This window comes from Pinus tabuliformis, chromosome J, assembly GCF_031772625.1.
Source record: "Pinus tabuliformis cultivar Carrire ecotype Pingquan chromosome J, CPIR1, whole genome shotgun sequence".
NCBI lineage: Eukaryota > Viridiplantae > Streptophyta > Pinopsida > Pinales > Pinaceae > Pinus > Pinus tabuliformis.
Window position 1 is genome coordinate 215,957,330 of NC_142295.1, and position 19,935 is coordinate 215,977,264.

At 40.4% G+C, this 19,935-nt stretch overlaps 1 protein-coding gene across 1 annotated transcript; it reads right to left on the reverse strand.

The window, feature by feature from the left end:
- Positions 1–16,413: 16,413 nt before the first annotated feature.
- On the reverse strand, positions 16,414–19,735 carry LOC149226470 (protein FLOWERING LOCUS D-like). The gene is made up of 2 exons (XM_089377502.1): positions 17,746–19,735; positions 16,414–17,475 (listed from the first exon to the last, which is right to left on the reverse strand). Exons 1-2 carry the CDS (start codon positions 19,502–19,504, stop codon positions 16,694–16,696), a joined length of 2,541 nt encoding a protein of 846 aa, XP_089233628.1. The 5' UTR covers positions 19,505–19,735; the 3' UTR covers positions 16,414–16,693.
- Between the last annotated feature and the right edge of the window lie 200 nt (positions 19,736–19,935).

Here is a 19,935-nt window from a genome sequence, read left to right on the forward strand (position 1 = left end):
CAGGGAAGCATCATTGGCTAAAATTATTCACGTTGCACTATTTTTTCCAAGTTTTGTCGATGAGGAAAAAAACAGGGGTTATTGGCCCCTGATACATCAACTGAACTAGAAGCAGTGTTACATTGATTCAAGAGGGACAAAAACCCGGGTCTTGACAAATGGCTGGTAGAATTCTTCCTCGAATTGTATGAGCTATTAGGGTTGGATGTGTTAAAGGTAATTGAGGAAAGCATAATTTCACGTCGGATGTATGTCGCCTTCAACACCACCTTTATCACTGCCATCCCAAAGGTTGATGGTTCAAAAAACTTTGACGATTGCAGACCAGTTTCGTTGTGTAATTTCATATATAAAATTATAGCAAAATTCATCACTAATCGATTAAATCTTATTTTATCCCAACACATCTCAAAAGAACAATTCACTTTTTTGGAGGATAGACAAATTCACGAATCCATTGGTGTAGCATAGGAAGGGCTTCACAACTTGAAGACAAAAAAATGAAAGGTATGATTCTAAAAATCAATCTATCAAAAGCCTATGACAAATCCAGTTGGCTTTATATCGGAATGTTATTAACTCATTTGGGCTTTAACATTAGCATTATAAATTGGATCATGTGTTGCATATCGCCTATCTCTTTTGTTGTGTTAATAAATGTTTCAACATCAAAAAAAATTCATGCGAAAAAAGGGCTTTGAAAGGGATTACCTCTATCCCCTTTATTATTCCTGTTGATTGTGGAAGGATTAAGTAGATTGATAAAGGAGGTGAAAAGAAGGGGTAGGCTGAGGGGTTCCCTAGTGGCAAGATAAATTAATTTGACTCACTTGCTTTTTGTAGATGATGTTCTCATTTTCATTGATGGTTCTCGAAGGGATATTGTTACCATTAAAAATGTGCTCAGTCTATTATGCAAAGCTACAGGTATGGAAATCAACAATATTTGCAATTAGATGCTTAGAGGAAAAGATGATATATGCTCGAGGACAATTCCCTTTTCAATACTTGAATTTTGATGATGGACTAAAATACCTTGGTTTTCACTTGAAGCTGAATGATTATAAAATAGTTGATTGGATGTGGTTTTTGGTGAAGATTGAAAAAAGACTTGAAGTATGGAACCACAGAGGGTTATCTTGTGCAGGGAGATTGGTACTCATAAAATCAATTTTGGAGGCAATTTCGGTATTTTGGATGTCATTGCCCTGGACATGCAAAGGTATTCTAAATTTGATTCAAAAATACAGTTGTTGCGTTTTTTTATGGGGGGGGAAAGAAGGCAAGACCTTTGCTTAGGTAAGATGGGAAATGATTGCTCTTCCCAAAAAATGGGGAGGATGGGGACTAAAAAAATTAAACTACTTTTCACAGGCGCTTGTTCCAAAAGCTGGTTGCAGATTGTTAACAACAATCAATTTATGGACTGAGGTTGTATGAAGGAAATATATATACCCTCTATCTCTGGAGGATTGGATCCGACATCTAAATAAGAGCAGACGAAACATATCAACTATATGGAAGGTAGTGATTGATTCTTTCAACATCACTGGTTCAGGATTGGCATGAAGAGTGGGATAGGGTGTTCGAGTTCGGATCGGTCTCGATCCATGGTCGAGTAGTGGAGATCAACATATTCTTCCTCCTGAAGTGGTGAATTTTCTGGTTGAGCGAGGAAAAAGAACATTAAGTCAAATTGTTGATTCAAATAACACAACTATTTGGGGACATGGATGGCTATCGACACAGAGTTTAAATATACCTGTAGAATGGCTTCAATTGTGGAATAATTATACCAAAGCCCTCACAAATTCACACGTCAGGATACTTGATAGGGAGGATGAACTACTTTGGATCCATTCGGTGCATGGGCAATACACTATGAAAGAAGGATATATTTATGCATATTTTGGAAAAGAAGCTAAGGTTAAGTTATGGTGGTGGAAGTATATATGGAAACTAAAAATCTCAGCTAAAGCTTGATTATTTTTATGCTGTCTCTTGCAAAATAAAGCCCCTATAGGCAGAAATTTTAAAAAGAGATCATTACATGGCCCATCTTGGTGTGCTTTATGAAAATGCGCGGAGGAATTTGTAAATCATATTTTTGTTTCTTGTCCTATAACTATATAGATACAGAATATGATCTACCATGCTTTAGATGTGCGCATCAAGTGGCAGGGAGAATCATTTAACAAGGTCTAGAGGATGTGGTGTAGTGAGGCCTCTCCAAACAAAATATGAAACCTTCCTCCGCTTATATGTTGGGGTATATGGCTTGGGAGAAACCGAAAAATCTTTCAAGACAAATATTTTTATCCGGAACATATTTGGGCACAGGTGGTGGCGATATATAATCTCCTTCCTAAAGAAGAGCTAAGATCCAAAACTCGATTAATCGTTGTTGAACACATTGATCAATCCATGTCGTGGGCATATTTTGATGGATCAGCTCAAAAAGGTAGGTGCGGCGGGGGGGTTGTTCTATATTTAAATAGTGATCATTTTTTCAAGCTAAAGTGTGGCATAGGGTCTGATACAAACAATTATGTTGAACTATATAGCCTCAAACTACTTCTTCTCTTTGCAATAGAAAAAGGGTGTCGACAACTTCAGGTTTTTAGTGACTCAATGTAATGATCCTAAATAGGAATACAAGTGATAACAAGAAAATAATAAATGCATCAAATTACAAAAATGAAATATTCAGCAAATACCCATATAAAAGCTGCAAATGGAGAACTTTTGAGCCATTTTATTATATTTCTGCAAGTCAAATACAATAGATGATGGCATGGTGCACCTGGGCTTGTCTCAAAGGACAAGAAAGACCAAACCTACGTAGGAAAATGGCTGAGTTGAAGGCTACCTAGTGGCTGCACAAATCTGCACTGCGTTGCGCAAAAAACCATTGCTCTATTGAAGTTCGAATGGCTGGAAAGTGTACTAAAACTACTCAGAAATTTATATGCTTTTAAAACCCATAAATGGTTTGGCTCGATTTGGACTTCCCAAAATTGACCCCCAAAGGCACTGTGCAATCCCCAGCAATTCTACACTATTTGATGCAAAGATACGGCTGGAAACCCCACCTTCGGTGCTCAAAAAATTCTGAAGCTTTATATTTGGGATCCTTGTCAAAAACCCAGAAAAACTCAAAAATGGTTTGGCTGGATTCTGACCTCCCAAATTCGACCTCTTCTATGACCCACGCCCTCCAAAAAGCTCCAGAAATACGGCCTGCAAGGAATGACCACAAAGTCCTCCTCCAAGTTCTGAAATGGAAGCAAACACCACTCCAAATATCTCCTCTAACCTCCACGACAAAGCTCAACCTCAAGGACTAATACTCTACTCACCAAATGAGCTCCTACAAACTACCTCTGCGCTTGCCAAAGTAGTGCAAAAGTCACATTGCCAATCTAGAAGCTCAATCAGCTCCAAACTCTCCCAAATGCTGACAATCCTCCCTAGTCTTCTCTCCGAAAAATCTCACATCAAATTCCACTGCTAAGCATCACCAATGAACTCAACCTCCTCTCCACTGTGTCCCCCAGTAATACGCACACCCTGGAAGGGAATGCTACTGCTGGGAATCACAATGTGATCCTCCTCGTGAAGAAATGGAGAAAACCTTCCTAGGGTGGCACTCGAAGTCCCCTGAAGAAAGGGTGAACTTTTCACTTGAAGAACTCGTGTTAAACAGCCAGTGACTCGGCTAAGCAACTCGAGCAACCAAAGAGAAATCAATATACTCCAATAAGATGAATGAAATGAGGAGAGTTACCTTCCTTATATAGATTTTGTGGAACACTTTTTCTCTCCATTTTCTCTCCTTCGTGGGTCCTTCACTAAGCCATCGATTTTCCCTCTCATGCAATTCAAACTATTGGCTTAGGAAGTGCTTATTTTCCTTGTGTGAACAAAACCAAAATAACTTACTTCTAACTCCTAAGTCTCCTAATAAAATCGAATGGGCCCCATCTCCTCCAAAATTGGCCCCAAAATGTAGAAATAAATCTTGTTCCAAAATAATTTAGGAAGGGACATTACAGTCCTCCCCACCAAAAATTGTTTGTCCTCAAGCAATGCCTAAACAAGTGCCCTCTTTGACTATTGATCACCACTATAACCACCAATAATACCAGGGTCCCAAATGTACCATTGAGTCATCCCCAATCTCAGCACTGTCCCGACATGAAGGAATCCCTCGATATCAAGGTCCCAAGCCATCCTAATCAATGTGAAGCACACCTTTATCCACTCATTATCCAACCAGATACAGGTACCAGGAGCCCTCTGCATTCTAGCAATAAGTAGAGCATCATGATAATGTAGGACTCTGCCCGACTCCCCATGAAATTTCCCTACTAAGTAGTCCATCTCATGCATTACAAGAGTAAACTCCTGAAGATGTAATCCAATCTTGGTGAAATTGAACCCTCATCTACTTGGGCCTCCCTTGATCTCCTCATGTCGATCACCCTGCCACACCGGTGAATTTCCCCACACCATCAATGAATCACTAAAACCAAATGGAAGATTTGGATGACCCTCCCCTGTAGAAACCAACTCACCTCTACGGGTAGTTGAACCGCTCAGCCCTATTATGCCAGAATCCCCTGCCCATCGCAGAAGGAACCTATCCTGCTGACATCGTGACACTCTGGTCATGAATGACTGCCTAACATGCTCGTACCAAAGCCTCCTCTCACATAACTCTCAGCCACAATCTATGTGATGATCGAGGTTAGGCCCAACCTGCCAAAGCGCCTCAATAGTGCCAACGCCTATCGCCCCATGGCTGGCCCCAATCTTGAGCAAAAATATGCCTTGCCCTATGGTGAGGGATTTGGTGACTCCCCATGTGTTTGCCTGTGAATGAATCAGTTTGCCTGTTATTCTGACCAGGCTCACTAAGGAGTGGAGTATCCCACAAATCCACTAGATCCCATAACCATACCAAAGGTCCACAACCCCAAATCCTCTCTGCTTGTGGTTGTCTTATGTTGCTAGTTGTTGTGACCCCTTTGTGCCCTATCTCTCTCCTTTAGGTATCTAATAGGTAGACATCGAGCATCAAGAACCGGTGCTGCGAATATCCAACTACTCTGTGCCTGCCAAATCACACCGCGAGATCTGCTATCCCAGCTCCTGATGATGTGTCGGGGTATTTCCACAAGCCTAAGCATCATCCTGACAACAAAGACTACCGTCCTCTGCACCTCATGCTCACCTAACGCCTTGAGCTGTCGAACTGAAAAAGCACCATGTAACTCCCTCTCAGACACCTCCCCAAGTGTGAGCCTAGGGGTGGAACATATGTTACCTCGACAATCAACAATGCCATCCCTAAGTCTGTAACCGTCAACTTGTGCACCTACCAAGTGTCTCAACTGGAGAGTCTCCTCCCGGCTCATGACACGAGGTGTCTCATCCAACTGCCTAGGGTGGGCCTCCCAAGCCCTGTTTCCTGAATGGAGAGTGTTAAGGGGCAACAAACAAACACTTTGCAATTGTAAACAACACCGGAGGAGGATGGGTATGATCAAGAGTCCGTCAGAATGCTCAAGAGTAATCCTACGGACGACCCCCTCTCTGTCTCGGATCTGCTGATAACCCCCTCGAAGCCTTGTTTCCACTAAACATGGTGTCCCCATATGCTCAACAGTGTCCTCATCGATCCTAGGTGGGATGCATCCAATGGTACACACAGTGCCCCTGTCCATAAGTCTCCTGGGAGGAAACACTCCAATCGCTATTTGCGCCGCATGGCCACACTCCTTGACATGCCACTATACGCCGCAACATGTCCCTGTACACCATTGGATACTCCCGGCTACAGCTATACAATCCTCCACCGTCCTCTGCCACTGCACCTGTCACTCCCCGCACGTCCTCAATGCGATGCGAGTCGCTCCTCCTACCCCACAATGTCAACCGGCATGTTGTGGTATACCACCATGTATCTCCATGCTCCTCTGCATGCCACTGCTCCTCGCTGCATAGCCTTGCACACCACTAGGTGATATGGCCTAGAATTGGGTTTGTATGCATTAGGCCACCTCCCTCTATATAACACTGGATACTACAACCTGACTCTGTGCAGTCTTGTGTACCATTGCCTACTATCATACCACCCTGTAACATATGGTATCCTGCACGTGCCAAAGTGTCTGCCACTCTGATAGTGACCCCACCCTGCCAACCCTTATTCATTCTAGTATGCAGATAGATTGCGAATATGGTCCAAGTAATTAATGCCCAAGTCTCTTTTGGATCCCAGCTCCAATAAGATCCCCATGCCAAATGTGTCCAGAAAAGAAAAGGAGAGCAAATGTAGCATGTCCAAAAGTAAACCAACCCCTTGGACTACTACGAAAAACACCATCAGATTTTAGAGTAGCACGATCTAATTCAAAAATTTCACCTAATTGAGCGTCATGTCCCCTCGTCCATCCTGGTAGACCTGAGCACCCTAACTCCACTCCTGCTGGGGGGGTATCTCTGTTGTGCCGATCCTCCGTGACCCGTGAGTCTTAAACTTCAATGGGAGAACATCGTCTCCATACAATATCCGATCTGGTGGCCTACCCATGCCACCTACTCCAACCAACTCCTTCCAGAGAATGTTAATCATCATGTGCCCCCATGCACAACCAACATGCCAAAACAACCAATGGAGTCTGCTCACAAACCACCTGGCCACTAGCATCAACTAGAACTCCCCTAAGGAATGCATGCGCTCAAGCACGGGGTTGACTACTTCATCAATGCCATAGTCATCCCACATGTTTGATATCGGATAGCAAGCCCCACTAGGGTCCCAATGTCAATCTGAGCCTCTAGCACCCTCAATGTATGAGAGCTCCCATTGAGCTTTACTATGGACTATGACCATCTCCATGAGTCTAGCCCACTCCACCGGGTACCAAATCATAATCTCTCACCATCCAACCCCAAGAGAGCGATCGAATGCACATAGAACAAGCCCTCCATCCTGCGACTGTTGCACCCTACACAACTCATGTCGCCTCAACTCACCATCCTGGTCAACACATAAAATTTTTCGGGGAGTCTCTGCATCTCTCTCTCCGTGGTGCAAAAGGTAGTCTAGCAATGTTGCAAGCCCCATGTATATAAGCCTAGACAGAGCTATTATATGGAAGTATTGCAACTCTATTGACGGTCTATGCATCTATCAACTCTAAGTCAGTGGTTGGCCCTAAAGAAGATTGCTCATCCTCCTACACCATGGGCTCAACATGAGTCACGAACTGCCCCTCCATGACTAGCTCACGCCCCTCTATGTGCTCTCCATGTTGTTATAGGAGGTTGTCATCCCACAACTCTATTGTAGATCTGGGTGTCTCTGTACCTATGAGCCCCTCATCAAGGGTGGTGATGTCTCTCAGCACCTCATCATCCTGTCGTGCGCTACTATCACCTGAAAACTCGGTCACAACCCTGGATATCTCAACAATGGATGTCACCTTCTCAACAGTGGACATGTCTATATCTCTTGGAACCTCATTAATGGATGGCCCTATGGGTGTATGCTATATCCTCTCCACCAAGGTGCCAACTGGGGCTATCAAAGAGGTCTCGAATAATGGTGACTCTTGTGCCACACCGGGTAGATTGATGTGCTCCTCACCATCCTGTGGGCTCTCAGCATCATGCTCAACCTCCTCCTCAGGCTCCTGGTATCTAAATCCAAGTCTCCACCAGCAAAAGCATCCCTTGGTCTCACCCTCTAACTATCCCTGTCCTGCCTGCTCCTTTTCAGGAGATCTAGTGCCTTGATTCTGTCGACTTTCCCCAGATGATGTAGATGGTTGCACCCCCACGACCTGCTCACCTCTAGCGTCTCTATTGTAAGGGTGAGGATGGGTTTGGTCTATCACCCTCCTCAACTGGGCCAACCTCTCATCGTCCCAACGGATTCCACCCCAAAATTTATGCATACTTGATTTCCCTTGAGCCATGGGTTTGTCTTCGATTTCACCTGTCACTATGCACTCATACCCAAAGCTTCCATGATCTTCTCGCTAATTTCCCACAGCCGGGCCAAGATCATGCTCTAATACCATTGTAATGATCCTAAATAGGAATACAAGTGATAACAAGCAAATAATACATGCAGCAAATTACAAAAACGAAATATTCAGCAAACACCCATATAAAAGCTGCAAATGGATAACTTCTGAGCGATTTTATTATATTTCTGCAAGTCAAATACAATAGATGATGGAATGGTGCACCTGAGCTTGTCTCAAAGGACAAGCAAGACCAAACCAAGGTAGGAAAATGGTTGAGCTGAAGGTTGCCCAGCTGTTGCACCAATCTGCACTGCGCTGCCCAAAAAACTACTGCTCTATTGAAGTTCGAATGGCTCGAAGGTGTATTAAAACTACCCATACATTTATATGCTTTTAACCCTGGACTTCTTGGTTGAAACCCACAAAAACCCATAAATGGTTTGGCCTGATTTGGACTTCCCAAAATTGACCCCCAAAAGCACTATGCAACCCCTAGCAATTCTACTGTCTGCTGCAACGATACGGCTGGAAACCCCACCTCAGGTGCTCAGAAAATTTTGAAGCTTTATATTTGGGATCCTTGTCAAAAACCCAAAAATGGTTTGGCTGGATTTTGACCTCCCAAATTCGACCTCTTCTATGGCCCACGCCCTCCAAACAGCTCCAGAAATATGGCCTGCAAGGAATGACCACAAAGTCCTCCTCCAAGCTATGAAATGGAAGCAAACACCACTCCAAATATCTCCTTTAACCCCCACGACAAAGCTCAACCTCAAGCACTGATACTCTAACCATCAAATGAGCTCCCACACATTGCCTTTGCACTGGCCCGAGTAGTGCGAAAGTCACACTGCCAAGCCAAAAGCTCAATCAGCTCCCAAACTCTCCCAGAGGCTGACAATCCTCCCTAGCCTTCTCTCCAAAAAATCTCACATCAAATCTCCATTGCTAAGCACCACCAATGAACTCAGCCTCCTCTCCACTATGTCCCCTAGTAATACGCACAACCTGGAAGGGAATGCTACTGTTGGGAATCACAATGTGATCCTCCTCTTGAAGAAATGAAGAAAACCTTCCTAGGGTGGCACTCGAAGTCCCCAGAAGAAAGGGTGAGTTCTACGCTTGAAGAACTCATGCTAAACATCCAGTGACTCGGTTAAGCAGCTCGAGCAACCAAAGAGAAATCGATATACTCCAATAAGATGAATGAAATGAAGAGAGCTACCTTCCTTACATAGATTTCGTGGAGCATTTTTTTCCCTCCATTTTCCCTCTTTCGTGGGTCCCCCACTAAGCCAACGATTTTCCCTCTCATGCAATTCAAACTATTGGCTTAGGAAGTGTTTATTTTTCTTGTGTGAACAAAACCAAAATAACTTACTTCTAACTCCTAAGTCTCCTAATAAAATCGAATGGGCCCCATCTCCTCCAAAATTGGCCCCAAAATGTATCTTGTTCCAAAATAATTTAGGAAGAGACATTACACTCAATAGTGATTGTTGATTCGTTTAACCAATGCACATGTCACGTGCACACACTCGAGCATATTGGATGACGTATTAATGATTTAAAGACAATTTGATCTCACTACATGTCACATTTACACGGAAAGAAATACCATTTCCGATTGTCTATCCAAAGAAGGTGCGCAACAGGATCGAGGGATATGGAAGATATTAGAACAAAACGGGAATGAACACTATCAATACTATCACCAACCTTTTGATGATCATCTCCAGGCAGATGCAGTTCCTGGATGACACACATATCATTCACCTCTTTTTGGTTTTATGTACACATACATATATACACAATTTGATGTTATGCTTAGGAGATACTTGACATTATACATGACAATAATTTATAGGTGCTTTTATTTTGAGATATTGATAATTTTCTATATAATTATGCATTTTGGATGATGCATGGACACACTATACAAATTAATGTTGAATGATCAACAAACATTTTTTAAATATGCTATATCGGTATCTACACTATGTAATTTTCACTTTTATTAATGAAAATTATGATTTTTCCCTTTGGAAAAATTACAAATTCCTATAAAATAATAATAATAATAATAATAAATTTAACAACAATTTTTCATTAAACAATAACCATCAAAAATAATTTTTAAATCAATCTTACATAAAAACACATGATATTTATAATAATAATAATAAATCCGAACTCTAAAAACATTAAGAAATAGTTATCTTCTATTTACAGCCACAAAATGCATAATAACTCTTAAATAACACTTGTCATAAAACAAAGTCATGCGCTATTATTTCCTATAAAATTGTATTTACCTGAACATTACCTTACACAAAATAAACAAAATCAAGCAGCTCTCCACTAACATGGAATTATAACCAAGGCTAATAATGATTCTCGTCCTTTTAGGACTAGTTCTATTCAATGTTTTAAAACTCCGACTCGACCGAGAGTGACTCCGACTCCGTCTCGGTATCGACTCGGTCGGCTCGATTTCAATGACCCAGTCATTGTAAAAAATACATTAAATATTGATTTTAACAACAACAACAAAAAACAAACAAACAAACAAACAAACATAATTTAAAAGATTTTCATTCATGTTTCCAAACACACAGCATTAGAATATAGATAGAAGACAACATATGATCAAAGTAGGCTCATGAATATATCCATTATATCAAAATGGCACCCAGTGCACTGTCTAATACATACATGATGATGATACAGAGATCAAAACAAAAACACATAACCAAGGAGGCTAGAAATGGCGTTATCCTCCCAAATAGATTGTAAGTCATCAAGGAACTAATACAAGAGTCCAAGAGTGTTCCTCACTCCAAGAAAGTCCCAAAGTGCATGTGTACATCTTCAAAAGGTGCATCCTCCACTATGATGTCATCTAGGAGAGACCCTATGTCACCCTTTTCAAACATGTGAGTGACATGGCACCCCTAAGGGTAAGCATTGGCATCAAAGAGGGATGTGCTAGCCCTGCTAAGTCATCTCACTGATAACCATCCTCATCTGTGCTTTGGAAGAAAGCACCATCCACCAAAATAGGGTCAAGGCTAGCCAAGGGGCATCTTCAGTCCATTTGGGCATATCATCAAATAGTCCAACATCCAAGCTTTTTAGTGTTTTATCATTTGGAGGCTCATTAAGGGGTGTAGCATCACGTAGAATCAACTCAAGGCTCGATGCTCATCTTTGGAGGGCCAAGGTTGGGGCCACAAAGTTAGGTTTGCTTTAAGAAAAGGGCAAAGAACCTATTGGAATGTTTTGAAGAAGAATGAAGTTATCCCTTAAGGAATCTCTACTACATATGTCATCCAACCCGGCCGAGTAGGCTTGGACTCGGCTGAGCCAACGGGGTTATTACCGAGCCGACCAAGTTACCGGTTCACTGGCCAAGTCGACCCGGTGAGGCCTTGACTCGGACCAACTCGGTCGAATCGGTTCCGAGCCGGCCAAATCTTAAAACACTAGTTCTATTTGAAGAACATACTGTGAAAGTTAAAAGCACCTTCAGATTAACATGACCAACAATGATTGTTGTCCCTTTTTTAAAGCATTTAGATGTAAAAGAACACAATATAAAAATTGAAGAGGTTAAATTTTGAGCGAAATATGTATTAGAAGTTATATTATAATACCATTTCTATATATATTATTTAATAATTTAATTTGATTTAATTAATTCATAAATTGTAATAAATATTTAATATTATATTTATTTTATAATAAAGTATATTTTATTATTAAAAATTATTTATCAAATTTATTAATATGGAAAAAAATATTATATATATATATATTATAAGTTATATTTTATATATTTGATAGATGGTGTATATTATAGTAATGTTTTTTTTCTTCCTTTCTTATTGCAATCTAAAAATATTTCATATCATACTTAGCAATGTATATTGTAAAAATGATATTTATTTTGGTTTGCCAAAAACACTTTAAATTGATACTAAATGGATATATTGTTAAAAGAATTCTTACAAAAATATCAGTTCAAATTCCCCTTAGGATATATTGTTAAAAAGCTTCTTACAAAAATATCAGTTCAAATTCCCGTTAGGATATATTGTTAAAAAGCTTCTTACAAAAATATCAGTTCAAAGTCCCCTCAGTTAACAGATCAAAAAAATTGTTTTTTTCCCTTCACATACCATAACCATAGTTTATGGATAGTATACACTGCATAAATCATTATTTCCCCTCATGTCCCAATCAAAAGATACAAAGAAGTCGATCATAAATTTTCTACTTACTTGATATATACAATTTCCATTAAAAGATTTTTCATTTCCCAACAATTAAATTTCTACCCTAATCACTTACAAAGTACATATAATTTTCATAAAAAAATTACAATTTCCATTAAAAAAAAAAACATTTCCCAACAATGGAATTTCTAACCTAATCACTTACCAAATACATATAATTTTCATAAAAATAAATTACAATTTCCCAAAAAAAAAAAAATCATTTCCCAACAATGAAATTTCTAACCTAATCACTTACCAAGTACATATAATTTTCATAAAAATAAATTCATTCCCAAAAAAATGAAATTTCTAACCTACTCACACCAATTTTCGTAAAGAGACTTTCATTTCAAAAAAAAAAACCAATTTTCATAATAAAAATAAAAACTTTCATTTAAAAAAACTGAAATTTCTAGCCTAGTCACGTACCAATAAAATCAACCATGTTCCAAACTGAAAACTATTTTTTTAACAATCACCTTTCTCAATTAACATTGTCACATGCCCACAATGGCATGGAGGTGTCCGGTACCATTGCATAAATCAGCCCTGTGCCAAACTGTAAACTAATATTTTAACAATTACCTTATTATTAAAAACCTTATGATGGGTGTGAATTCGAGTCCTCACCAAAAGGTGGGGAATTGGGAATGCTGCAAGTGCAATTTTCACATTTTATAAATGATACCAGGGCTGAAAAGTAATAATTGCTTTAATACTTTTCATGTTGGTAGAAGTATTATAATCATATAGTTATAAAAAAGAGGGTTGATAAAACCACAGCGGACACAGAAAAATCTCATTGAGGTTAAGCTATTTGTTTTCTAGTGATGTAAAGGGTTTAGTTTTGATCTAATAATGTAAATGTGTTTTGAGGAAAAATTAGGTTCTTACAAAATAATTTCAGAAGATAAATTTTGTCCACAAGGAGCCACATATCTGACCTACGTGACAAAGATCCACATATCTGACCTAGGTAATTCAAATTTTGTCCAGAAAGAGCCACATATCTGACCTAGGTGACAAAGATCAACATATCTGACCTAGGTAATTCGCATCCTACAAAACATTTGACTGTTCCCAACTGAGATCTTTCAAAACTTCTGGACATGTCTGAGACTCCACTAATATATGTGTTTGTGTTCTGAGGCTATACTAATGTAGGTTTCCTCTTCCTCTTTCGTTATTTTTCAGCATTTTCAGCTTTTTTTCAGGAGACATCCTTCCACTTTTACATTGTACTATTGATATATTTCTTAGGCCGTAGTCTTTAACGCGACTTTTTGAAAGTTTTTCCGGCAATTTTTTCCGATGAAAATCCGGCAGTAATTTATTGAAATCGAAGTTTGATAACTAGTTTCTGCACCATGAAAGCGTCCCAGGGGTTTTCCAGGGTGCTGAATCCGAATATGCAGTTAAAAAACCATTTTAACTGCAACAAATCATGATTTCATCTCAATTTCTTCCGCCGGATTCCGTCACCAGAATCTCAAAAAGTCGCATTATAGACAACTCCTATTTCTTAGTCATTAATTAAATTATTTTATCTTATTTTATATAGTTTTAATTTTAAATGAAAGTCCGACAAAAAACACTGATTTTCCAACATTACTTCAAAATCAAAATTGAAAAATAGATGTTATAAAATTAAAATAAATACAATCTTACCTCTGAGAAACCATGCTTCAAAAACACTAAACTAACAACAACAATTTTTTTAATAAATGTCTCATTCATATGATTCTCAAGAAACTACGCTTCAAAACCTAGAAAAATGGTGACAAACAATCTGAAATGATGGCAATTTTTTTATTATAAATGTCTCATTCATATGAATCTAAGTCATAGCATGTCCGTGTTTACTGTGGTACGAGGTACTAAATACTATGATATGGGGCATTACCATTTTTACTTCTATCAATCCACTTTACTTGGATATCAATGCACGGTTTATACAACTTTAAGAGTCACGAAAAGGACGTGCCCAGATTTCGGTTCCACATAATCTTGTAATTAAATTTAGTTGCAAAATTTTTTAAGCTAAGCATCATTTGCACTGGAAAATTTTGATCTTGTTTTGCACTCATACCTAACAGGGTTAGCAATTTCCTCTGCTAGCAAATCTAGTATGAACGTATCTGCTGATTCATGACACTTTTGTAATTAAATTTAGTTGCAAAAATTCTTAAGCTAAGCATCATTTGCACTGGAAAATTTTGATCTTGTTTTGCACTCATGCCTAACAGGGTTAACGATTTCCTCTGCTAGCAAATCTAGTATGAACGCATCGGCTGATTCATGACACTTTTATACTTGTAATGCCTATTAAGAAGATTATCTTTCATAATACTAATAACTTACTTTTGAGGGCTGAATTTTTTTCAAAGAAAACATGATAATGAGAAATCCCAAACTTAAAGCTCGCAAAAATATGCGCATTCTGTCAGGAATATACTTTGTCATAAAGAATTCCACCATATTCTGAGTGGGGAGTGGGGAAAGAGGAATTCTCCTAACAAAACAATAATTTTCGAAACTTCTATCGACCCCACGTCCATCCTAGAAAATAACAAAACACAATATAATGACATCACATAATATAGTAATGGCAAAATGAGGAAAACAATTTAATAGAGTTCAGCAGACCCGTTGTGACATCAAAATCACAACACAAAACCAAATACACCTACACCATGAGATGATGTATTAGTTACATTGCACACGGCAGTGGGGGCTCAACTAGTCACCAGGGATGGAATTTTGACTGGTAAATTGTTTGTCACTCTGCGATTTGTTCATCAAATAAAGTTAAGATTTTGTAAAAACAGTTTATAAGTTAAAACTTTGAATGCTCGTAGTAAAGTAATCTAAATCTTCAAATTTGCCCGACTAACTTATTTTGAAATTCCAACCCTACTTATCACTATTTTCATTTTCATTGATAAGTTTACTCATTTTGAAATTCCAAATCTACCTACCACTATTTTCATTAATAAATTAACTCGATTTGAAATCCTAACTCTGGTCACCCCTTTTTATTTTTTAAAATTAAAAGGCAATTGACCTCTTTTTCATAGTACCATTATCCCCATAAACAAAAGATGTGATGGAGCACCTCCAAATCAAGTGGAAATGTCCTCAAGAGGTACTGAACAAGCCATCAGCTCGTCTTTGTAGACCTCCCAAGCCACGATGAGCATGTCAGTGTTTAATAAAGATGACATTATACTCTTACTGAAAAAGATGACATTATACTCAAACCTTGAGCTTCTCTAGCTCAAAATTTACTTTTGCCATGTAAACGAGAATACAGAAGATTGTGATTTACAAGTTTTGCATGGATGTGGATGTAAGTGGAACCCCAAATCAAGTAAGGAGTAAGGATGTCCTTAGGGCCATTTCGGTTAGTCAATGTGGACTTCCCAAGCCATGATGAATATGTTGGTGTCTATTAAACATGAAATTATGTTTAAAATAAATATTTGGAATTTAAAGAAAAGCCTAAACTAAACAAATAAAGAAAAAAAAAATTTAGAAGAAAAAGTCAATCAAACAAATCAACATAATTAATTAAAAAATCAATTAACTGAAAACCATTTACCTTGCCCATCATGGACAACAACGATGGACAACAAAGATCAGAGAGCCTTTGACATAACCCCAACAGGGAAGAGCACAAGCAAAGACATCAGTGCTCCAACAGATATGCACCCCTGACATGAGAAAGGGGATACATGAGAAACGAAGCAACAGTTACCTGCGTGATGTGAACTATACAATTAGAAAAACAAAGAAATTATAAGCATTAGTAAGTTGATGTCATTGTTGCACAACATTTTTAAACTTGCTAGTGTATAATTTGAAGGGCATGCCATCAAATACACATGTTAAGTTCAGCTTCTTATCGACTTCAACTGCCTATTTATTAGATGGATGGTGTAAATAGTTAAGCAATAACATTGCCATGAAGAGAATCATTCCAGTCAAAAAAACCATGTCTACCAACATTATTAAGAAAAATATTATAATGTGGGCTAGATAAAATACCTTATAAAACTGACAAATGTGGGTGAAGGTGAACAAATGCCATGTAAAATTGACAAAACGCAAGAGATATGATTGCTCGAACTTCTTATAAGGAAGTTTCAACAATGGAGTTAATAGAATCGCCTTTCTCAGGGGTGCTAAAGATGGAAACCCCTTCCATGAATCAGTACACATCATTTCCCATTAGAAAGATCGAAAGAATAACCTCTATATACAACTTTGGAACAAATAAACTCTAAAATAGAATCAAAATTGAGTCTGTATCCTCAATATGCCAAAAGAGTTGCAGGTTCCAAAACCCTCCAAATTGTACCAAAAATAGGTTTAAACTTGGGCACCTTTGTTCCCAAAGTCGTATGGGGGAACAGGAGTCATGACATTCTTTTGATAAGATCTCACAAACTTTACAGAAGAAACAAGGGCTTCTCCCACGGCCCCTAAACCTTTTCTGCCAACTAACTTTGCTCTAAATTTCTCACACAAATATCTTAACCTGTCTTCATCTCCCCCACTCACCTCACTCAGCTCAAGCGCCTGCTGCCTAGGCAACAAACAGTACAGTTGCAGTTGTTTCGATGGCATCTGACCATGTTGTTTAATTGGAGCTGAAGAATGTTGTTGACCTGATGATCCTGCATCATCCCCGGTTTTCCTCCCATTTCCCCCCACCGCAACCTTCAACAGTGCCATTGAATTGAGATCAGTGGATTGTGGATCGAAAAGAATGGAGAATCCCCCAAATGCTAAATCAGGCTCCCTGAACAAATCGTTGAGAAGGGCTGCAGATAATTCACTGTCCTTGGATAAACTCTTGTCTGTTTTCTGTGGCATGGACCGGCTATTATAAACTTTAGAGATGTTTGCTGCCTCTCTCAAGCCACTCAAGAATGCACCATGCATAGTTGCAGGGTATCGCCGATTGGTGGCCTCTCCAGCGAAGAAGACCCTACCCTCCCCCACACTCTCAGCTAATATATCATAGTCATCACCGGATGCCCCAACTGCAACATGTGAATATGATCCCATACTGAGAGGTTCAGAACCCCATCTTGTACACACTGTTTGGACGGGTTCAGGAACAACCACCCCTCTTGGACCATATATCCCTGTGGATGCCAATCATTAGTTTCTCTCATTGGTCAACTGTAAACTCGAAAGTATCAATCATTAGTTTTGCCCCATTTGCTAAGGACATGTACTTTCTAAATCATAAAAAAACGCTGACTTAACAAATGTCAAAGATCTGACCCAAAAAGCACCAAAAATATCTCAAAAAGCTGACTCAGGAGAATCTCCCACACCTGACCCAAAAGGTAAAACTGCAATAAATAAAAAAACCAATAACACAAAGCACACAAGTGATAATAGATTCATACCCCTCAGAATCTCCAGTATTCTTTCGACAGCATCGTTAGGATCCATGCTTTCAAAATTGATGGCAGCTTCCCCTGCAACAAGGGCAATGAGAAGAGCCCCCCCTGATACAGATGCATAGCTGTAGAACAAAAAGAATTCCCCCCTCCTGCTAGCATCATCACATAGATGCCCAAAGGTATCTATTTCAGCACCCCAGAACACAGTGGGGAAAAGCAATGCTACCTTGTTCAACAATCCAAAGCCCAATCTCTTGATAGCTTCAAGCTTCCGATTAGGGAGCTCGGGCACAAACTTTATAGACCCGCTCTTGAGAACCCCAAGAGGCACAGTGCAGAGCACCATGTCCCCTTGAAAAACCTGTCCCCCAGCTACCACCTGCACCCCATCACTCCCATACCTGACAACCCTAACAGTCCTGTCATAGAAAATAGGCAAATTCTCCACCAAGGCCTGCACAAACCTGCCATTCCCCCCGGCGACAAAGCAGTGATCCCCTCCCATCTCGTAAGGGTCATCCTGATCCCAGAACGCCAGCGAAAGTTCCGAAAGCAATCCAGCATTCGCATACTCAAGATTTGCGAGATGCCAATCCAGGAGCCTCCTCTCTTCAGGCTTCTCAGCCACACCATAGACCTGCCTGAAAGTCTCCAGAGCAGTCCCCAGCGACACATCCACAGCCACCTCATCCATGGCCTGTCTGAGTTGGCAGGCCTTATCCAATAACCTATTAAAGGTATCCTCCACCCTGGCATCAATAAGCCCATCAACAGGCCTCCCGTCTGGTTGATAAAGCGGGCACTTATCCCTCACCTTATGAAGCGGAAACCCTAATTGCCTGGCCAGAACACCAATTGGGTTCCCGTGAATCCCCGTTATCACACTTCCCCCTAAATCAGCACTTGCAGTATACCCATTTCCGGCCATTTTCTTGGTAAAAACCCGACCCCCGGGCCTTTTTCGCCCCTCTAGAACCACGACTTTGAATCCTGACTGAAGCATCTGCCGCGCAGCGGCCAAACCAGCCAAACCCGCGCCGATCACAATCACATTCGCCTTCGTCGCCTCCGGCGGCATAACCCCTTTGATCGCGGCAGCAACCCCAAAATTTATATACCCGTGCTGCAACAAAAAACTGTAAGCAGAATTCACCAGGCTCTTATGCCTGCTCCTGATGGATTCCATAGCATGATCCCTGTGAAGCCAGACATTCACATTCTCGCGCCACAGTGCCAGTATATGGTTCCTTACGACTATGTAATTGGTCTGCTCGAGCCCCCCAATGGATGAAACCACGCCAGCTTCGATCTCCTCTTCTGTCAAAGAATCGACTGGGAAACCGACGGAATAAGCAATCATGGTCTCCGTGTCGACCTCCTTCGCCATGTCGAAGGTTTTCTTGCGTCGACCCCCCCTGGAACCCGACGGGTCGTCTCCCAACTGCTTCTGGATCATCTGGTCCATCAGATTCTCGTCGTAAGTAGCGGCCGTGCGGGCGGCCTGTCTCAGCGCGCGTATGTTCTTGTTGTTGTTTGCGCCCGCCGAATCGATCATATGCACTTCTCGCCGCTTCCTCCTCCTCACCGGCTTTTGCGCCTGCGTCGGCGTCGGAGTCTGTGTCGGCTCGGCTGGATGGAGTCCCGAGTTCGAATCCCCCGGGGAAACAAATGTCGAAGGGTTTTCAGTGCAGGAATTGGGGTCGTGATCCTCTAGAGAGTTCTTCAAAAGGACGGTGGTGGCGTCGACATTTGCCGCCGCCATGGCTTTTTGCTTGTGACAGTGAAAAACCTAAACAAGAACAGTCTCTTATGCTTTTGTTGCGCTGTTGCTGCTACTGAGACTCTGCTCGTCTCACTGCCGCTCCTCCTCTACCTCTCCGCCGCTCCATCATGCCTCGCCTTTGTTTTATTTGGCTTTTCTCCGCCCCTCCTCCGCCTAAGCTCCTCTCCTCTGTCCCCTCTGATGTTCGATCTCCGAAGCCGACAACGTCGCGCTAAATAACCAAGGTCTCAGCCCACCCTTTAAATAGAAATAGATAAAAGGCATGTGCAGTAAAAAAAATTGAAGTATAGCGTGTTTAGGAAAATTAAACAGGGGGAAAATAATAGCTAAAAATAACTCTCAAGAGAAGCAATTATTATCTAAGGAACTAGTAGTATCTAAGTTCGACATCCCATCATTATTGTAATGGA

Excerpts from the sequence above, each read along its gene's own strand:
- LOC149226470 (XM_089377502.1), bottom strand. The coding sequence starts at position 19,504 with ATGGCGGCGGCAAATGTCGACGCCACCACCGTCCTTTTGAAGAACTCT. Across the intron at positions 17,476-17,745 it reads AATACTGGAGATTCTGAGGG|GGATATATGGTCCAAGAGGG; the intron begins GTATGAATCTAT and ends TGGCATCCACAG.